General features: G+C 32.4%; 1 protein-coding gene across 16 annotated transcripts in view; it reads left to right on the plus strand.

The window, feature by feature from the left end:
* Positions 1–21,328, plus strand: part of LOC143198798 (uncharacterized) — a 109,362-nt gene that overhangs the window by 66,219 nt on the left and 21,815 nt on the right. For all 16 annotated transcript variants that reach the window (XR_013006296.1, XR_013006300.1, XR_013006301.1 and 13 more), the window contains exons 3-9: positions 8,783–8,915; positions 14,747–14,910; positions 19,334–19,591; positions 19,653–19,877; positions 20,552–20,828; positions 20,888–21,048; positions 21,117–21,320. Coding sequence is in view for 8 of the 16 variants with exons in the window: in XM_076408285.1 (XP_076264400.1) it covers positions 8,783–8,915; positions 14,747–14,910; positions 19,334–19,591; positions 19,653–19,877; positions 20,552–20,828; positions 20,888–21,048; positions 21,117–21,320 (1,422 nt within the window). In the remaining 8 variants the exon portion in view is untranslated. The remainder of the gene's footprint in view (positions 1–8,782; positions 8,916–14,746; positions 14,911–19,333; positions 19,592–19,652; positions 19,878–20,551; positions 20,829–20,887; positions 21,049–21,116; positions 21,321–21,328) is intronic.

The raw sequence follows: 21,328 nt of genomic DNA on the forward strand, positions 1-21,328 counted from the left end.
AAATCTTGAAAATCGTTAAAAATCCCAAAATTTTCACGACTAGATATATGGAAAAAGTGCTACAAATTTGTACCTCTTAAATATAAATGAAAGTCTCAAAATATACGCAAGCTTGGTGGCGCGCTGGTAAAGGCGATGGGACAGTCATCTTACTGTTGTCATAGCCGCTAGTTCGAATCCTGCTGGCGCATGGTCGTAAATTTATGTTTGTGGTTGTTTAAAATTTGCGATTGTTCTAGGCAAGAGTGTAAAATCCGACAAGGAAAATGATCCCAGTCACGCCAGTAACCAGGCTGGGTAAGACCGGTCTTCTGGGATGATTTCTAAAGTTGGTCACTCGCCAGTCGGTAGGCTTAATACCGAGAACCGATCAAAGTTGGTAAAAGGAGACTTTAAAATATATTTTAAAAAGAATATACGCATTTTGGGGTAAAAAAATAACGAAAATCCATATTATATTCTATTATGGACTCAATAATTTTAAGATAAATAGTTAGAGTAAATATTATCGTTATCCAAGTGTCTGTAAAATGCATTTTTTTCCACTTTATGTTTAATGTTATTATCCATGAACTGTGACCTGTACTATAAACACTATTAAAATAGAAATGTGGAATTGTATAATTTGCCTAATTAGTTCATTGTAAGTCATCGCTATTTATATCACTTCGCAAGAGAAAATTTAGTGCCGGTTTAAATCAAACCAAACCGACCATTAATTTTATAATTTGTAAACGGTAAGCAGTACATGTAAACATAGGTTTAGGAAACGTATTTAAATGTATGACGAAGCGTTTGTAAGAAACATTAATAAACGACAATCAGTAGTTTAATTATCATAATTAACACTAAGTTGTCCAAGCGAAATGTTTTAGGCATTACTCAAGCTCGGGACCGCCTTGTATGCCAATTGATATATATAGGTTTCAAAATATGAAATTAACAGCTCAAGCCCCGGCCTGACACCTAGATGGCGCTACAAGAATTAAATCCATATGTTTCTTTAGTTAGCCCTAACCCTTAAAAGGTGTGTGTATAAATATGATAGCTGTCGGATCATTAGTTTGTGAATTATAGCATTTTAACTGAAGCAACTCTTGTTATTGTGAAAAAAAAAATACAGTACAAGGAAAAATTTGGCTTGATGCCGAGTTTCCGGACAGTGCCCCAGGAAATTCAACCATCAAGGATTGGTATGCTTAGTTTAGACGTGGTGAAATGAGCACCGAAGACGGGGAACGCAGTGAACGTCCAAAAGAGGACCGACGAAAACATTTAAAAAATCAACAAAATGATTTTGAGTGACCGTAAATTGAAATTGAATGAAATAGCAGATACTCTAAAGATATTAACTGAACATTTACATCATATCATTCACGAATATTTGGGTGTGAGAAAGCTCTGTGCAAAGTTGGTGCCCCGCGAGCTCACTTTTGACCAAAAATAACGAGTTGATGATTCGGAGCAGTGTTTGAAGATGATGAAGCGTAATAAACACGAGTTTTTGCGAGGATATGTGACAATTTATAAAACATGACTCCATTATTTCACTCCGAAGTCCAATCGACAGACATCCGAGTGGACTGCACTCGATGAATCCGCTCCAAAGCGTGGGAAAACGCAACAGTCGGCTGGCAAGGTTATGGCGTCTGTATTTTGGGATACGCATGGAATAATTTTCATTGACTACCTTGAAAAAAGAAGGACCATCAACAGCGACTATTACAGAGCGTTATTGGACCGTTTGAAGGATGAAATCGCCGAAAAGCGGCCGCATTTGAAGAAAAGGAAGTGCTTCTTCACCAAGACAATGCACCGTGTCACAAGTCAGTGAAAACGATGGTAAAAATTTATGAATTGGGCTTCAAATTGCTTCCTCATCCACCGTATTCTCTAGATCTGGCCCCCAGCGACTATTTCCTGTTCTTAGATCTCAAAAGAATGCTCGCTGGGCAGAATTTTTCATCAAATGAAGAGGTGATCCCCGAAACTGAGTCCTATTTTGAAGCAAACTACAAGTCGGACTACAAAAATGGTATCGAAAAGTTGTAGGGTCGCTATAATCAGTATATAACTATGGTAGGCCGGGGACTTTTCAATTGAGCTCTTACTTATTTAGGTTTTAGTACGAAAATATTTTAAGGATAAGACACTTTTTAAATAACGAAAGAAATCAATAATTCAAAATTTGCAGCGTCTGCTTTAATGCCATTTAATGTTATAAATCAAAATTATATTACCAGATATTTTTCATATAAAATCGCTAGGACAAAAATCTGATAAACTCCTTTCTATGAGTTTGAATCTCTACGTAAGACAAATATTTTCCTAGGAGGGGTATTTTATTTGTTTCATATGCGCTTTCGTTCGAAGTTCTGGCTTCGCAGGATCAATATAGGAAGTCTTGTCTCGAGTTCCTGAAGACAGCGGTTGACTGATTGGTATTTCCAGTTATTTACTTATTATGTATTGATAATCGATTGGTTTATATTAAATATTACCCCAAATTATAACGTTAAATAATGTTCAATTATATTCCCTCATATATCCGATAAAAGGCAAAGAATATATGAAATAACAGGTCAATTGAAAAGTCCCCGATCTGAAACATAGATGGCGCTAAAATAATTACATCCATACGTTTTTTAGTTAGCCCTAACCCTCAAAAGATGCGTGTATAAATTTGACAGCTGTCGGATCATTAGATTGTGAATTACAGCATTTTGAGTGAAGCAACTTTTGTTATTGTGACAAAAATGCATAAAAAGGAATTTCACGTGTTAAATTAATAATACAGTTGAGGCAAAACTGGGCACTGCCCCAGGAAAATCAAACATCAAGGATTGGTATGCTAAGTTTAGATGTGGTGAAATGAGTACCGAAGACGGTGAACACAGTAGACGCACAAAAGAGGTTGTTACCGAAGAAAACATTTAAAAAATCCACAAAATGATTTTGAATGACCGTAAATTCAAATTGAATAAAATAGCAGACACTCTAAAGATATCAACTGAACGTGTACATCATATCATTCACGAATATTTGGGTATGAGAAAGCTCTGTGCAAAATAGATGCCGCGCGAGTTCACTTTTGACCAAAAACAACGACGAGTTGATGATTCAGAACAGTGCTTGAAGATGATCAAGCGTAATAAACCCGGTTTTTGCGTCGATATGTGACAATGGATGAAACATAGCTCCATCATTTCACTCCGAAGTCCAATCGACAGTCATCCGAGTAGACTGCACACGATGAATCCGCTCCAAAGCGTGGGAAAAAACAATAGTCGGCTGGCAAGCTTATGGCGTCTGTATTTTGGGATGCGCATGGAATAATTTTCATTGACTACCTTGAAAAAGGAAGGACCATCAACAGCGACTACTATATAGCGTTATTGGACAGTTTGAAGGACGAAATCGCCGAAAAAACGGCTGCATTTGAAGAAAAAGAAAGTGCTGCTTCACCAAGACAATGCACCGTGTCGCATGTCAGTGAAAACGATAGCAAGAATCTATCCATCCACCGTATACTCCAGATCTGGCTCCAGCGACTATTTCCTGTTCTCACATCTCAAGTTCTCAAAGTTCTCAAAAGAATGCGTCGAATGAAGAGGTGATCGCCGAAACTGAGGCCTATTTTGGGAGGAGTTGGAGGGTTACTATAATCAGTGTATCGCCCTTGAAGGGAATTATGTTGAATAAAAAAAACTAATTTTTCAAAATAAAAATGTGTTTTACTATAATAGTAGGCCGGGACTTTTCAATTGACCTATTATTTTCATCTGAATTTTGTTGGGGTATGCATGTTAGAAATTAGGAAGAAACATTATTGTATCCAAATTTTATTAGTATTTCAAAATACCCAATTTCAATTCGATACCTTGAACAAAGGCTTTTATATTTTTAAAAAATGCAATTATTTAATTAAATGAAGTATTCTCTGAAATGCAAGGAACATAGTTGTTGAGCAATCACAAATGTCTTTGCGCTAAAGAACATTCGTTCAGCAAATATTAAATTTCTGTAATCGCTTCCAACTTCTTGAATGACAAAAGGTTTACTATCAGCGAAAATGTCGTCGTATATACCATCGATTTTTGCTGTAATTATTCTGGAAACTTAACTACATTACAGAAAACATTCGCTTGTAAAGAAATAGTGCAGTGCGGATAGCGGATGGTTTAAAAGATATAATACTTAAAATAATAATATGCATTATTATAATGTAAACAAAACTAGGTTTTATATAAAGATAATTGTCAAAAATATTAAGGATATTAATTATATTATTATGTTTGAAGTACTAAAAAAGTATAACTATCAATTGTAAAGTTCTATATTGTATTCATTTGTTAGATACCTTTGATGATATTCACATGATAATATACATTCAATAATACATTTATTAAATTTGAAACGTGTAAAAGTTTATCAGTGGCAAATTCTTCATTGTTTGTTGTTGTTTCAAGTTGGTTTCATTATATTGGTCGAAAAATAATTCTTTATGTTAGAAACTTCATCTCCTGAAACAAAACACTGCTAAATTGAAACAAAGTCCTTTCTAAAAAATTATTAGTTCCTTCCTAAGCCAACTTGATTGACGCTGTCGGCTAGGCGACAGGATGGTCCTCGTATTGTTGCAATAGTCGCGGGTTCGAATCCGACTAGGGCATGGTCGTACATTTACATTTATGATTGTTTTTAATTGTAACTATCCAAAAGACAAGTCGTCGAATCACCCCAAACACGTCAACAAATCGCCGAGGACCATGGTTCGAAGCCCATGTTAATTAGTAGGTCCAGTCGAGATACATTCTAGAAAATAAAAAGGACTCTAAAATGTAGCAAAAAAATAGCGTATTAAAATATGAATAACGCACCAAAAACCAATCATTTATCAATAAAAACAAAGGCAAATTCTTTAGATTTTGTGATATTACAGTTGTATCCCAGAAATTGTAGTAGATCTCAATTTAAAAAGAAAGATTGATTTTTACTTACCGTATTTTAATAACTAAAATAAAACCTCTAACATATGTAAATAATAATATATGAAAAATACCGATGAAAGTTTCAAACAATTAATACAAACAAATGATGACATTGTAACAATATTATAAAGAGTTCAATTGTTTAACTTGATTATTTAAGAATGAATCATTTTAAAACTATATAGTTACTTAATTCCCAAAGTATGATTCATATAAAACCATTGTTGATGGGTCAATTAAAGGATATTAAACGCCTTTTCATATTTTAAGATTTGACGATATATCATCTTTTCCCATTCTTTGATCGCTGTCGAGTCGAAACGGTGGAAAGGTCGTGCTGTAATTGTTTTTGTCAAAGCAGGAAGTCGACCTATTACTGCCGGTGACAGTTCAATAAGCCTGCTTTTTAATCTTAATTAAGTGTTGTCGATCTTTATTGAACAAGTGATATGTCTTTATTTTTTGGATATATTCATTCATTAGGTATGGGAAAATATTTTTTTGTGCTGATTTTTTATTCAACATTTAATGTTTAAAAGATACCTAAAAGTTTAACCAGTTGGAATTGTAAAAGACAATATTTAAAAGAGGTCGTAAGGTGTCTCTTCAGCGTATAACCAACTCTTTATTTCTGCGATATATTCGGCCACACCATTTAACGCTGTATCTGGTTTTATTTTAGCGGTAGTAGCTGTAGTATTTCTATAGATTGAACTTCTTATGGTACTTCCTCACATATTTCTTCATCTCCCATCTCTGTTTCTTTACTCCATTCAAACCTATTATTCTTATATGACATTATAATCGCCAATACATCTTCTGCATCCCATTCGTCTGTCCTTATGAGATTCTTATTTAAGCACCACTTTATGTCACTATTCTCTAAAAAATTGTGAAAAAGCAGCTTTTTATACGATCTTACTTTTTTTAAGGTCTTCAGTTTGATGTATGAGGATTATAGTTCGTTATTTCCTCATTCAAGCATGATTTAAATTGATTAATTTAAAATGCCAATTATTGAAAATTTATCAAAAACTATTAATTATTTTCCTAAATTTTATATCATTATTTTGTTTAAAAATCTATAATAAATAAATTGTATTGTTATACGGAATAGACTGACATAAGAAATATAGTCTATTCAAAGTTATTTTGTACATATGTCATCTAAATTTGGGACGTTAAAACGTCGCAATGTTACCGCATCAACTCTGAGTTTCAGTTCAGTTTGGCTTTGACATACAACAAAATTCTAATCCAAATAAAATAATTGAACAAAAATGTTATAAAATATAATTTATTTTAACATTATAGTACATCAAAAAAACAGTTAATTATATAGCCACAATAGTTTATAGGTTAGAGTTATAACCTCTTGTCACTATTGCTCTCAAGAATTTTGCATACGTCTGACAACCGGACGACTTTGACAGGCTCATTCGTTTACGGCTTCGAACTATTCTGACATTGTGTCTCTTTTTAACTAGAATAAAATGAGAATGGAAATATTGTCTGATTCTAAAACTAATTTACAAATTGCGGCAGGCAACACATTAGACATCTTGATGACATATGTTCAAAAAACTTTGAATAGACCATATGTTTTATTTTGATGTAATTTGGAGAGATTTGTCAGTATTTTTAACAAACATAACAACATTTTATTAAATATTTTAAACATAATATATTCTGGTATATCATGATACATTTGAATGACAAATTATTATACTCTTAATTTCTTATTTGTTTGATTTAAAAATATAATGAATATAATGTATTGCATTTTTTAAATAATGTAAATGAATATAATATTATCAAGCGTCTATATGTTTCAACTTATCAACAACTTTTAATAATATTAGAAAAAGATATGTTACAAGCAATATTTTGATTTATTTTAATAATATTAAAACAATTTATATTAAAGCTTTCTCTAATAATGATCAGTGGGTAACTTTTACTAATTGTAGAAGCAGATAAAGAAAGGATTTACCACGGTTAGGTTCTGACACTTTTGAAAGATGCTTCCGTCCTTTATCTCCCTGGACCTGTCACTGACTCAGTCTAATTTCGGGGTTTAAATGCGATAGCTGTTCCTGTTCGGATTTTATACTGCTATGTCACAATTAAACCACACATATAGCAGGAAGACTGTTTTAAACTAAATATTTATTGTCGTTTTCTACTACAATATAATTTCAATTACGCCCTGTATATAATTTCAATTAAAGTAAGTTATAAATAGCGACTGCCATTAAAAGAAAACAAACAAACATTTAAATCATTATATTTTATATTTACATATATTTAAAAGGATATAGCGTGGGTGTTTTACTAACGAGAATTAGAGGACTCAACACTACACATATATTGCTATTTGATATTTGAGATAGTAATATACACTGACTGACATTGAGTATATATATTTTTAAAGTCACCTTTTTACCAATGAGAGGATATCTGGACTGGGCCTAAAGTTTAACGTGGGCTCCGAACCACGGTCCTCAGCATAAAGCCTACCAACTGGCTAGTGATATTGACGTTTAATGAATTTTTATGATTTAGTTGTTGCGAACTTCTACGATCGGATTTTGACCATCTATCACTACTACTTTTTCCATTTTTGAACAATATGTCATTTAAGGCTATATTAATAATCGATAAGAATGAAAGTATAGTTTAACCAAACCCTTTAAATATCGATATGATGGTGCAATATTTGATGAATAGGACGCTTAAGGTAGAAATCCCTTGTTGAATTGCAACCTGTATGCAATCTTTATCATATAAAATTGTCTTATTATTTACTGAACTTGTTTTTGGTTCAGCAGAACATATTTATGTTCATTCAAAATGTGTTGATATGTTCACGGTAACATTTCCACATTTACAGACTTTCGGTAGTACTTTTCTGTAAATTAAATAGTTTTTTTTAATTTATTAACATATTATTACTAGTCGTTACCAACTAACTTATAATTTGTGTCAACAATGACTTAAAACTAGGTACTTATCTAGGAAGTCTCCTTGGACCTTACTGAGTTCCTGAGTGTATCCACATTACTTCTCGGGATTTTATTCTGAAATACGTGTATTATGTTGATATACTTCTCGCAGACCATTGTTGTACAATAGAATCTTAATTACATTTTTTTTGTCAACAGTTTGACTTTTTTTCCTGTGAATCAAATAGATACAGTAAATCTTCCCGCAAAATGTATTTTATTGCCTTGTTATTCTCAGTTCTTTGAAATAATTCTACGTGTTTGAAATATTAAAAAATAACAGTGTATTATATGAATTTTACAATAAGACGTACAAAGACTCATATAATAATTGATAAACGTTATTTACGGTAAATATAAAATAAACAATGGGATTTCGTTTAGATAAACGTTATATGCTAAAAATACCATTATACTGAAAAAAAGCATTTAAGCCATCGCATTGTATTTTCTTGTAATAAGTTATACATAACAGGAGATAACGTGGGAGTTGTTCTAACATGAGTTCAAACGCATAACAATAGAAATGTTGGAAGGTATTTCGGTGTGTTTTTTAAATAAATGACTCTGGTGCTGTTCCTCTAAGAGACGTGATCGAAACCGTAAAATAAACAAAGAGATTTATTACAAAGTATGTCGGACATAAAAACTGATAAATGGTCTTGTGTACTGGGACAAACTGAAATAGATTACCTATCACTTAATAATAATATTTCGCTTGAAAGTTGACATTCTGATATTTCACAAATCGAAAATGGAAATTTAACTTACGATTATTCTTTGCAGAACGGTTTGAACGCGCTCCATCTAGCGGCGAAAGATGGACACGTGGACATAGCGAAGGAACTTTTGAAACGTGGGGCCATTGTCGACGCTGCCACCAAGAAAGGGAATACTGCTTTACATATCGCTTCTCTAGGTGAGTAAATGTATAATGTATAGTAGGATATATGTAGAAACATCTTCCTATAAATGACTTTGATAAGGTACATCAATTAGGCTCATTGCAACATATGGATGCTAGTCAAAAAAGTAAAAACAAAAGTATGAATATCATTATATTTTAGAATTCATATATCATATAGATATGCTACTCAATTGTGTAACTTGCCATGATAATTTGACATCCTACATATAGGAATAAATATTGGTTTTTAACATATACATATTGATTGCATTGCGTTAGTTAATTACTCTATTGCATTTTTTTACGCAAAAAGGAGGAGGTTCTATGTTTGGCTGTATATATATATTTTTTCGAGAGCACTTTCGAGGTGGTCCCATTGGAACCAAGTCAGGATCTGATGGTGGAATCCGGGGAAATCGAGGGAAACGCTCAAACTTCAAAGATACGTTCAATGTTTTCACATATTTGTTATCTAAAATAATCAGATATTTGTGTATAATGTTATTGCTGAACTGATGTCACGGAAAATCGGAAGTAATTCAGTGTAAAAACCATTTAGTTTGCTTTTTAAGCACTAATCATATCATATGAGAAGTAGTAGAAATATCGCAAGCAACTGCTTCTATGTTGTAATGATTAGAGCGTTCAGCTCACACGCGGAGGTTGCGGGTTTAATTCCCGACGGGGGCAACAGATTTTTATTGTTCTAGTTTGATTAAAACATTTGTTAGATCACCTAGGCTATGCACCGAAGCCGGGGGCCTGAAGCATTCCTTTACTTGGCCTACCCATTGTAATACTTAGTAAAATAACTGCGTGATTTATTGCGTAAATATCTAACACTAAAAAGGGAAAAGTTAAATTTTTACAAAAAAATTGAACCGGCTTCAATAAAATAAATAAGGAACTCACTAAAAGGAAAAAAATCATCAAACTTAGGTTATTAACAAAAAAAAACGTTTTAAAATAAAATATGCACATAATAATCGTTGTAATAACTAAATAAAAATAAACAAAAATCTTATTTAACTTATCTACTACACGTATTTTATATTCTACTATATACACACAATTTAGCTTAATAACAATACAAAAAATAATAATATAATTTTGTGACATATACAAAAAATGAAATTAGGAACAAAACAAATCTAATTTGTTGCTCGTCACCGACTTCTTGAAAGTGATCAGTTCCTAGTGGTTAAAATAATATTGCAAATAGATAAATAGGTTTAGCTAGGTATTAAGCTAAATTGTGTGTATATAGTAGAATATAAAATACGTGTAGTAGAAGTCGGTTAAATTTTTTTGTTTTATTATTATTAGTGACCAAAGCAATAGAACGGTTCTTTTACCAATGGGATGAAGTTTTTTCAATATGGAATAACTAATAATGGTTAGCCACCGACACAGCTTCATTAATATATTAAAAAAAACCAAGTTTTAATCTCCACCAGAGGTAAAAACTTATTCACCATTAATATTGTGATTTCATATTTAGCAAAATGTTTTTATTTACGTTAATTTATGAAAAAAAAAAAACATTTCTTGTCGTACACAACATAATTAATTATATTTCACTTCACGCGTTTCTCATTACCTTCATTCAGAAATAATAAGAATTAATTATAGTTTTTAGGAATGTGGTGACTTTTAAATACAGGAATGATCACTTAATTGCTAGATCCTACGTTCATAATCATGGAATCGACATTGAGATAACGACTGGTTATGTAATATTGCATTTAATGCTGTTGAATCAAGCAGAACCAATTAGATTATCGTAAGAAATTTTAAAATATGGTGATATAGTGATTAGTTGTAACTATTAATAATTGTTGGGTAGAGAAATAATGATATAAATCATGACAGTCAAATAATTGTCTAGCCTTACATTCCCTACCTATGTATCATATCATTTATTATGTCTGATATGTTATGTACAGAGTTTATCTGCTTATTTCTGTACCTCATATTTTTGTTTACTTGTAGATTTGATTTGTTGATGACGCTAAGATGGCGGAATTAAATGTAAATATTGCAGTTGTTATGTTAGAGTATTAAGTTCTCAAGTTACTTATATTACTTAGTGATAGGCATTGTTTAGTTGACTTGTTCTTTTCAAAAGGATGTATTATACAGATAATATTTCATTAAGACCGCGGCGAAATTCAACACTCACTTGAATAATACTGTTTCTACAAAAACAGTCCGACGAAAACTCCACAAAGCTAACATTCATGGAAGGGCTGCGATTACGAAACCTTTTATAACGGAAGCCAATGCTGAGCTGCCAAAGAAGTAGCAGTAGTATGGTCCAATGAATCATCGTTTACATTGTTTCCTACAAATTGCTGGTCCCAAAACAAACCTACTAAGCTTCCCTAGCCTAGCTTGCTTCCTTGTGATATTGAGTTGGTCCTCTCTTTTAGCTGGATCACTACGAACTAGTATCTAGATATCCTCATTGATGAGGTTCTTACTATGACTAGTAAATTGTTATATTTCAAAATAATGCGCCCATGTATGTATGGGTAGTATGTATGTATGTATGAGCCAAAAAGTTTCGGTCTTGGTTTGAAGAACATCGCAGTATCAACAAACGTCTTCCCTGGACAGCACAATCGCCAGAGCTCAACATAACTGAACCATTATTTGAAGTTTTGGAGCAGAGAATGAAGAGTAGATTTCCATTTCCAACATTATTGAAGCCGGTGTTTGGCGGGTGTTTTGGTACAAGAATGAGACAACATTCCGTTGGGAACTATTCAGACATTCTACAAATCGATTCCGCGAAGAATTCTAGCTGTCTTAAAAGCAAATGGCGACTCAAAACACATAACTAAATATTGTGTATACCAGACGTACCCAAAAGTCATTAGCGGCTTTCTCTGGAAAAATGTATTTACTCAAAGTATTGGTCATTTGATTCTATACACCTTGCCCATTTTCAGACAATTTATGGATGCCATCCCAAAAAAAAACTGTTTGCCCTTTGATCAAAACCATTAATCGAGTCATTTTCTAACTTCTTTAAAATTGGCGAAGCGCGTGTCCCATTGATGTGAAAAGTTGATAGTTGGATGGGGCAAGATCTGGAGAGTACGGCAGGTGCGATAATATATCCCATTTCGTTTCTTTCACCAAGTTTTATGAAGCGGCGCGTTATCGTACTGTAAAACCACTGTACCGTGTCTTCGGGCTCATTCTGGATGTTTTTCGGACGGTACAAATTGATCATTTGCTGTCGGTAGTGATCACTATTAACTGTTTCACCAGGTTTCAATAGTTCGTAATACACGACGCCCACCAAACGACCAAAACAATTTGGCTTTGGAGTCGATGGCCGGCTTCACCAGGTGATAACCATGATTTAACTTAGGGTTTTCAGAATAAATCCACTTTTCATCAATTGTCACTATTCTATGCAAAAATGGCATTCCCATCTTTTGGGCTTTCCCATTGCTGGTAATTGATCGCTAATCGTTTCTTGGACAGTATTTAACGCTTCTCCCAATTGTTATTGATTTTGAATTGGGCCTTCGGATGAATAACTCTTGTAGTTTCGGTTGTTCAAACTTTTTCGGTCTACCAGAATGTTCTTTGCCTTGAACATCGAAATTACCTTTACTTTTGAGTTTTCGAAATTATGCCTCAAATGTTTTTTAGGTTACCGTAAGTTTCTACCAGCAAACAGTGATTTTCAGCGGCTTTTTTCTTTTACACCTTTTCAGACACAAAATAACATTTTTCTAAACGCTATAAATCTCACTTTCTTTTTTAACATTGCATACTTAAGCCTAGCGACATCTGTTAGACAAACCGGTAATGACTTTCCGTTACGCCCTAGTATGTGATTTGTTCATTTTATTTTTCCGTCCACTATACATCTGGGCAAACTTCAAGTTTAATTTGTAATTAATGCCTTTCATTTGAAGTGAAAATGTTAGAAACGTCAAACAAAGTGAGATAATGCGTCAATATTCAGCTCAAAACGGAAAATCTAGTTGGCGGAAGTCATGCCCTGCTTGTTTTGGCAACGGTTTGAGTAACAGAAACCGAAGTAGAAACAACAATCCGGTTCAGAAGTAAACAATCCGACGATAAGAAATTAAACGGTAGAAATGCTCATTAATTTGACGTTTAATTGGCCAAGTTTCGCTGTAGTTGAGATTCATTTATTCCTCGTATCAGCATGTATACAATACGTTTTGTAATTTTAAAAAGGACTATCAGTTTAATTACCGATAATTGGACTTGGAGTTTTTACATAATGTGCGAATAAAAACATATGTTTGTGCGAAAACTGTCGAGCTACATGATTTTTTATTCGAACGATTAAATATGTTTTTAGCATATGTTACCAATTTATATCAATTAAAAGTTGAACTTTGATTTTCTGTTTGCAAACTCATTTTTTAGACAGTTTATTATCTTAGGGGGGTACTCTATCCCAAAAATTTGAAAAGATCGTTTTTTTCTTATTATCGAAGCTTGATACTTGAAGAATATCTCCTTAAGAGAGTTTCCCAAAATTATTATTCTCTTCAGAGATTACCTTATCTGTTTTAGTAACATGCCATCTAAAAAAATGCTTTAAAGCAGTTTTTCAAGTTCTACTGAACCGATTTACTTGAAATTTAGTATGAGCCTTCTCTAGAAGAATATATATCATATCAATGTAACAAAAGTTCAGATTACGAGTGCTCGAAAAAGCGAACATTTTTTTTACATTTCCGATTTTTTTTTAATAGTAAAAATCCTAATTTTTTTGATCAATTATTTTCAACACCTAAAAGAACATTTTAAAATAAAATATATACATAATAATTGTTGTAATAACTAAATAAAAATAAACAAAATCTTTATTTAACTTATCTACTACTAACGTGGGCTCCGAACCATGGTCCTCAGCATTAAGCCTACAGACTGGTGGGTGATCAACTTTAGAAATCATCCCAGAAGACATCCGGGCCAGATACCCAGCCTGGTTACTAGCGTGACTGGGATAATTTTCCTTGTGGGATTTTACACTATTACCTAGAACAATCACAAACATAAATTTACGACCATGCCCCAGCAGGATTCGAACCCGCGGCTATCGCAACAGTAGGAGGGCCGTCCTAAGGCCTTTACTACTGCGCCACCAAGCCGGCTTAATTTAAATTTGTTTTGTTGGTAATTTAATTTTTTCGTATAAGTCACAAAATTATGAGATAAAAGATATTTCGATAGTTAAATGGTTTTTTTTTATAATATTTAAGAAATATATGTAATTTTTTTGAAAAAATATCGAAAAATAACTCTATTTTTTAGGATATTTCCGCATTTTGCAACCATGTAAGTCCCATATTTTTATAGTTCAGTGTTTATTACCAAATTGATAATATTTCGTTCTTCTATTATATTATTGTAAGCCTTTTTATGTATATTTTCTAACAAACTTTGAACATCGCTTATAAACAAACGTATGAGCCGGTAGTAAGTGACATCTTCTGGTTTTTGCTTGAGCTACTATTTATACTAGGGAAATAATTCACTCGTAATATACTGGCATTGTTATCCTCTTTTATATTTTAAGTATCAAGAACTACGAATTAATTTTCAGATTCTTGATCGAGCAGCATGTCTTAATCGACTAAATGGATTATAGATTATTAATACAAAATAACATGTATCTATATCACATCAAAACAACATTCGTTTTGTAAATAATGAACAAGTGGTTGAGTAAATAGAATTACAATGTGTTGCAACAGAGCTTATCAATATTCATTAACTATAATTCTAATGGAACGTCGTTATTATTTATTTTGTTGCTAATGTTATTTTTTTCTTTGCAGCTGGTCAAGAGGAAGTGGTTAAATTGTTGGTTCAACACGATGCTTCTTTAAATGTACAGTCTCAAAATGGATTCACGCCACTGTATATGGCGGCGCAGGAAAATCACGATGTAGTGGTCAAGTATCTGCTATCGAAAGGGGCCAATCAAACCTTAGCAACTGAGGTAATATATTTAATACATAATAAGGTGATTAAATATTACTAGTAGTTAAAAAACTGCTGAAATGCAATGACTGATTATCATTGGTAGAACAAATAGATAGCTCTAATAGATTCTTCATCTGCAAAAATACACAAATATTTAGACTTGCAACTGTTTTTTTCGTTAAACCTTTTTGAAAATAATTGAAAAAATATTGGAAAGGCTTTAGTTGAATAATAGTCTTAGGCTTGTCTAACGGTAATTCAAGTAAATAGAATTGTTTTTAGTCATTACATATATTAAAAAATAAGACATACAACAAACAAGGTTAATTATACATCCTAAATTATACATTAATCACCTTTGAGGGAAATTTTACCTTTTTTACATATTTTAAAGTTTCCTTTTACCAACAATGGGTTTATCCGGACTGGACCTCCTATTTAACGTGGAACTCCGAACCACGGTCCTCAGCATTAAGCCTACCGATTGGCGAGTGACCAACTTAGAAATCATCCCAGGTCTTACACAGCCTGGCTACTGGCGTGACTGGGATCATTTTCCTTGTCGGATTTTACACTCTTGCCTGGGACAATCACAAATATTAAACAATCACAAACATAAATGTACGACCATGCCCCAGCAGGATTCGAACCCGCGGCTATCGCAACAATACGAGGACCGTCCTGTTGCCTTTACCACTGCGCCACCAAGCCGGCATCTTAACTTATTTTTTTGACTTCGAAGAAAAAAAAGTATAGCAGCTGAAAAAAAAAGTATACGAAATAAAGTATATGCCACGAAAAGATGAAACAACAAAATAAAAGGTAGTTAGATCATGACAAGAAATGCGATATTGTTGAACAGTTTTTTAATATACGACGGATACTTGCAATAAAACATATTTTTAAATCTCATAATGAACCACACAACATAGAACATTTTCCAATCAAGCGCTATTATTACAATCCCATTCAAACGAAAATCGCCAACTTATATCCTCATTCTAAAATTAAAATTACACAAAACGCCGCGCTATATAAACTACCGCGTCTGCCGTAAACTAAAATATTTTCCCGATTAATTTCTATTTATACGGCTTGAATCATTTTCGAGCACAAATCGCAATAGAGGTCACTAATTCTGCGTCCGCTGGTCAAGGTTACTGATTGTACGTTATAATCCCATAATATGTCCCAAGAATCACAAAAATCTATTTATATACGAATATCGTATCAGCATTAGACGAATGCTTTATGTAAGATATGTTTTTTTATGTTTATGACATCAAATTTCACAATAGAACACATACCTACATACACATATACTTATTATTTTGCTGAAAGTATAACAATTTATATTTAAAATATAATTATTTTTTCAAACATCCCGCTGAAAAGCATAAATCGCTCTAATTATTATCAATTACTTCAACTTATTGTTATAGAAATAAAAACAATATTTTATTTGCTGGACACTCTTCGTCATTCGCATAAATAAACTGGAAAATTTTAATGGCGTCTTTTCATTAACATTTCTCTTTCACAAACCTGCATTATGTCGTAGGAAGTGCAACATTACCAGGTATATAGCTGCGCCAAGTCCTTTTTTAATTGGTATTTCTCCCAAACTGACATAAAAACAGATTTCTAGTTACATCTAGCAGGTTTTTTGTTTCGTTATTACTGTGTTTAATGTAAACTTGACTTTATAAATGTATGGTTCTATTTTTTATGAATACCAATAAATAACAAAATATTGCTTCATATACTGAAAGTATTAACAGAAAAAGTTTCATCAGACGTTATTATGGTGCATTAAAATACCATTTTTATATTAAAACCCGAAATTCCATTGCGTAGTAAATCAGAAAATACAATACATTCTTCTTAGTTATATTTTTGAAAAAATGAATGACTCGGCGATATCAAGAATCACTGAACCAATTTATATACAATTTTACGCTAAGCTTCCAATTAAAAAATCCTCCTTTCTGAACGAAAGTATTTTCATTCTACTCGAAACTTTTTTATTTGCAAGTATATCAAATTAAAAATTTCTTTCATGTCATGATTTAACGAATGACAAATGAAAAAAAGGTTGTGTGTGTGTTGAAAAAAATTGTTGTGTATCTCGTTGACAAATTGAAAGTTATATTTCGCGTTTATTTTACATTCTGCCTTTGGTATACATAAACTAAAATCATCTATGCCAGAGTACAAAGTTAACTTTTAATTCCAGTTGAGTTCTCCAATTAATCAAAACATTAATTAACAATAAAAATGCTAACTTAAAAAACCAAATATCTTATATAATTATATAATTTAGTTTTTATAACGCCTAATTGTAGCAAGAATCCTTATGACGTTTAAATATATTTTATGAAACTTAACATTAACATTAATTATATTTACGTTATTTATCTGCTGATGTTGTTTACGAGAATAACGAAAACGTTACATCATTAATTTTGATGAAAAATTAACCAATCTAAAATCAAACGTACCATCCTGTTTACCAAGTAATTCAATTCTAAGGGATATCCATTAATATTAACCACCAGTCTCACTTATGCGCCAGACTATCGATTTTCGGTCTTCACCAGCAAATCTGTTTTTAAGAGAAATTAAATCGCCATATTAGGTATTCGTATATACATGTATATATGATATACAAGCTACAGATGTTATGTTTTATCAAGGTAAACCTACTATTAAAGAGGTTTCTAAGAAGGATAACTATCTGCATATTTGGAATACTGGTTAAACTGTTCTTTTAGATCTGTTTTAACTACCTAAATTGCTTTAGCATTACCATATAAAATTGACCTAGTAAACTTTTTAATAGTTCACTTGTTTTTTTTTAAATCTTTTTGATAAACTATATTTTTTATTTAAATATTTGTAAATATTTATCAGTCATATTTGCGTAAACCTAGTTAAAACAGTAAATATAAATAACGCAATAAAACAAATTAAGTAAAATATAGTCCAGTTTAAAGTTTTAATTTTTATTAAGCATTAATGAGATAAATGTGATGTTACTTCGTAAAGAATTAAAATGAATACAACACCGTCATATATCAATGTAAATATGCAGTAAAACAACATTAACCTACAATCTAATTCGCTTTTTAATTAACTGTAATTTAAGTCCTTCAGTAAATATGCATTAGATGTTCTATAATGTTAAAATAGATTATATTTAATTACGTTATATTTGTTTCATCCTTTAATGTACATTGATATTTTATTGTTGGCGTCAAAATAAACGAAAGCTTAAATTTATCGCGAAAACGTAACATTGACAACGATGTCATAAATGACATCGAACATACTGTCAGGGGTGTGCAACTGCAATGGTAAGTAGTGGGGCAAAGTTTCGCTTAGTCCAATCATTGGCGGCGCTGACAACGTGAATTTGATTGGTTAGTTTAAAATAGTTATGTAGAAACCTGTAAGGAAAATACTTTGCTTTGATTGGTCTGCCATTTCCCCTGATTATTTTGTGACGTCACATTTATTGGCCAATAGTATTTAAATAAAAATCAAATTTAAATTTTAAAATTAATTTATTAAAATAAAATCCTATACAAATATACATAAGTGTAAATAATATAAATATATATAAACAAAAAGCAAAAAAAAACAATTATGAGCTCTATTCTAGGCAATATTAAAATATCTATAATTCTTCTATAAGGCCTTCCCATATATGTTTAGTGCCATCAATTTTATGGGATCTATTAGAGTTCTAACTTATCTTGATATATTGAAGGTAAACTTTAAATCCTTTCCTGTTGATATTACATTAACTTCATTAAACCAAAAATACAATCAAACCTCAAAATAACTTAAAATTTTGTCTTGAAAATCATTATGGATTGGACAGTCGAAACACTAAAAATGTATGTGTTTTTTAAAAATATTTAGATTTTAGAGTATTTAATCTGTGGAACTACTTAATATAGAATATAGACAAATATTGCATGTTGTCTCTTTTTCAGAAGTTTTGTTAAATAGCCTGAAATAAGACTAAAATACAATATTAGACTTTTGTTTTCCTCAGAGCAAAATTCTCTGGAACTGAAAATATAGACTCAACAGGTGATTTAACTCAAGTGGTACTAGATCTCCCGTTAAAAAAGAATATAAGTTATCTAACATGTTCATCTTCTTCACAATTTTCTCCGGGAGAATGATGTGAAAAAATTGAAATGATGAGCCCTTTTAAAAATTTCTCGAACATACTAGGGGAAGGATGATGTTTCTATCTATATGACCTCTAATAGATCCAACAAAAATCTTTAAGCAATCTTGGTTAAGATTTGTTAAACAACGTTTTGTTTTGTTGTGACGTACATTGGTTGTTTTATTCAATAGAATGTAGTAATGTAATAAAGGTAATAACAGTGTTTCATGATGATTAATTTTTTTTATTTCAGGATGGTTTCACGCCTCTTGCAGTAGCTATGCAACAAGGTCATGATCGCGTGGTAGCAGTTCTGTTAGAGAACGACACGAGAGGTAAAGTTCGCCTTCCTGCATTGCACATTGCCGCGAAGAAGGACGACGTGAAAGCCGCAGCTTTGCTTTTGCAAAACGAACACAATCCCGACGTGACGTCAAAGAGTGGGTTTACACCTTTACACATTGCAGCTCATTATGGCAACGATAAGGTGGCATCGTTGTTGTATGACAAGGTAATATTGCCCAATACGCTTGTATTTGTGTGTGATCATTAATATTTATAACGTTGATTAGGGCGCTAACGTTAATTATACAGCCAAGCATAGCATTACGCCCCTTCACGTGGCCAGTAAATGGGGTAAAATTAATATGGTCACGCTTCTGGTCGCCAAGGGCGCGGATATTCAGGCGAAGACCAGGGACGGATTAACACCGTTACATTGTGCTGCTAGGAGCGGGCACGATCAGGTTGTTGATACGTTGTTAGAAAATGGGGCGCCAATACACGCCAAAACAAAGGTAATGTAGATGTTTATATACCAAACATGCTTTTTCCAACCAAAAAGAAATGAAAGTGAAAAACAAATAATATATATCTTTTGCTCTTTGACATATGTCATTACTTAATATTTTATTGTAACCAAGAGATATCAATTAACATAAATTATTAATTGATTGTTTTTATTATATATACTAAGAATGTACGTCGGAATAATTATGTACCTCATCCGTTGTAATCTTTAAATATATACCCACTAAAATGTTAAAGTCAAATTTCCAACCATATAAATTATTTAATCAAACAAAAAATATCAAAACTACATAATTGAGTTTGCAAATGACGTCATCGGTAAATAACTTAAAATTTGTAAAATAAAGTTCGTTTGTATTATTTTGTCGTTTGTATTATTTTGACGTCATTTTTTTAATTCAAAAGCCTTGTCTATAAAATAAAAAGTGATAATGGACATATATGAAGGAATAATTTACAAATAACTTTAATATGTTTCATTTTCATTGTATCAATCTACTTTAACGTTGTACCAGTTATATAAAATTGTTATTCAACATAGTTCGATCTCTTGTTTCAAGGTGCTTTGTAGATATTAAGAGATGTCATATAATATCACAGTCGATATATATTTTCCAATTAATATTAAACTATGGTGCTAAAAGCTCTATTTCTTTAACAGAATGGATTGGCCCCTTTACATATGGCAGCTCAAGGGGAACATGTGGATGCAGCTCGAATACTTCTCTACCACGGAGCCCCCGTTGATGAAGTTACAGTTGATTATCTGACAGCTCTTCACGTGGCCGCGCATTGTGGACACGTGAGGGTAGCTAAACTGTTGCTGGAAAGAGGTGCCGATGTAAACGCTAGAGCCTTGAACGGTTTCACCCCCTTACATATCGCTTGCAAGAAAAACCGATTAAAGATGGTCGAACTGCTTATAAAACATTTAGCCAGTAAGTTTAATACTACCCTGTAGTATACCAAGAAATATAGATTATGTGATACATTTTAGGCATTAGTGCTACTACAGAAAGTGGGTTAACACCTCTTCACGTTGCCAGTTTCATGGGATGCATGAATATTGTGATTTATTTACTTCAACACGATGCTAGTCCAGACATTCCAACAGTCAGGGGTGAAACTCCTTTACATCTCGCCGCCAGAGCAAATCAGGTAATATATATCTCTAAAATGTGTTATTTTATAAAAATATGTAAAATAATGATTTTAAAATTTTCCAGACGGATATAATCAGAATTCTTCTACGAAATGGAGCTTCTGTGGACGCCAGAGCTCGAGAAGAACAAACTCCTCTACACGTGGCTTCAAGGTTGGGTAATGTTGACATTGTCATGTTGTTGCTGCAACACGGCGCGCAACCACAAGCCACCACAAAAGATTTGTATACTCCTCTGCACATCGCTGCCAAAGAAGGACAAGAAGAAGTATGTGA

The sequence above is a fragment of the Rhynchophorus ferrugineus genome, unplaced genomic scaffold, assembly GCF_030347505.1.
Source record: "Rhynchophorus ferrugineus isolate W39M unplaced genomic scaffold, kcgeb_rfMv2 rfM6, whole genome shotgun sequence".
Classification (NCBI taxonomy): Eukaryota; Metazoa; Arthropoda; class Insecta; order Coleoptera; family Curculionidae; genus Rhynchophorus; species Rhynchophorus ferrugineus.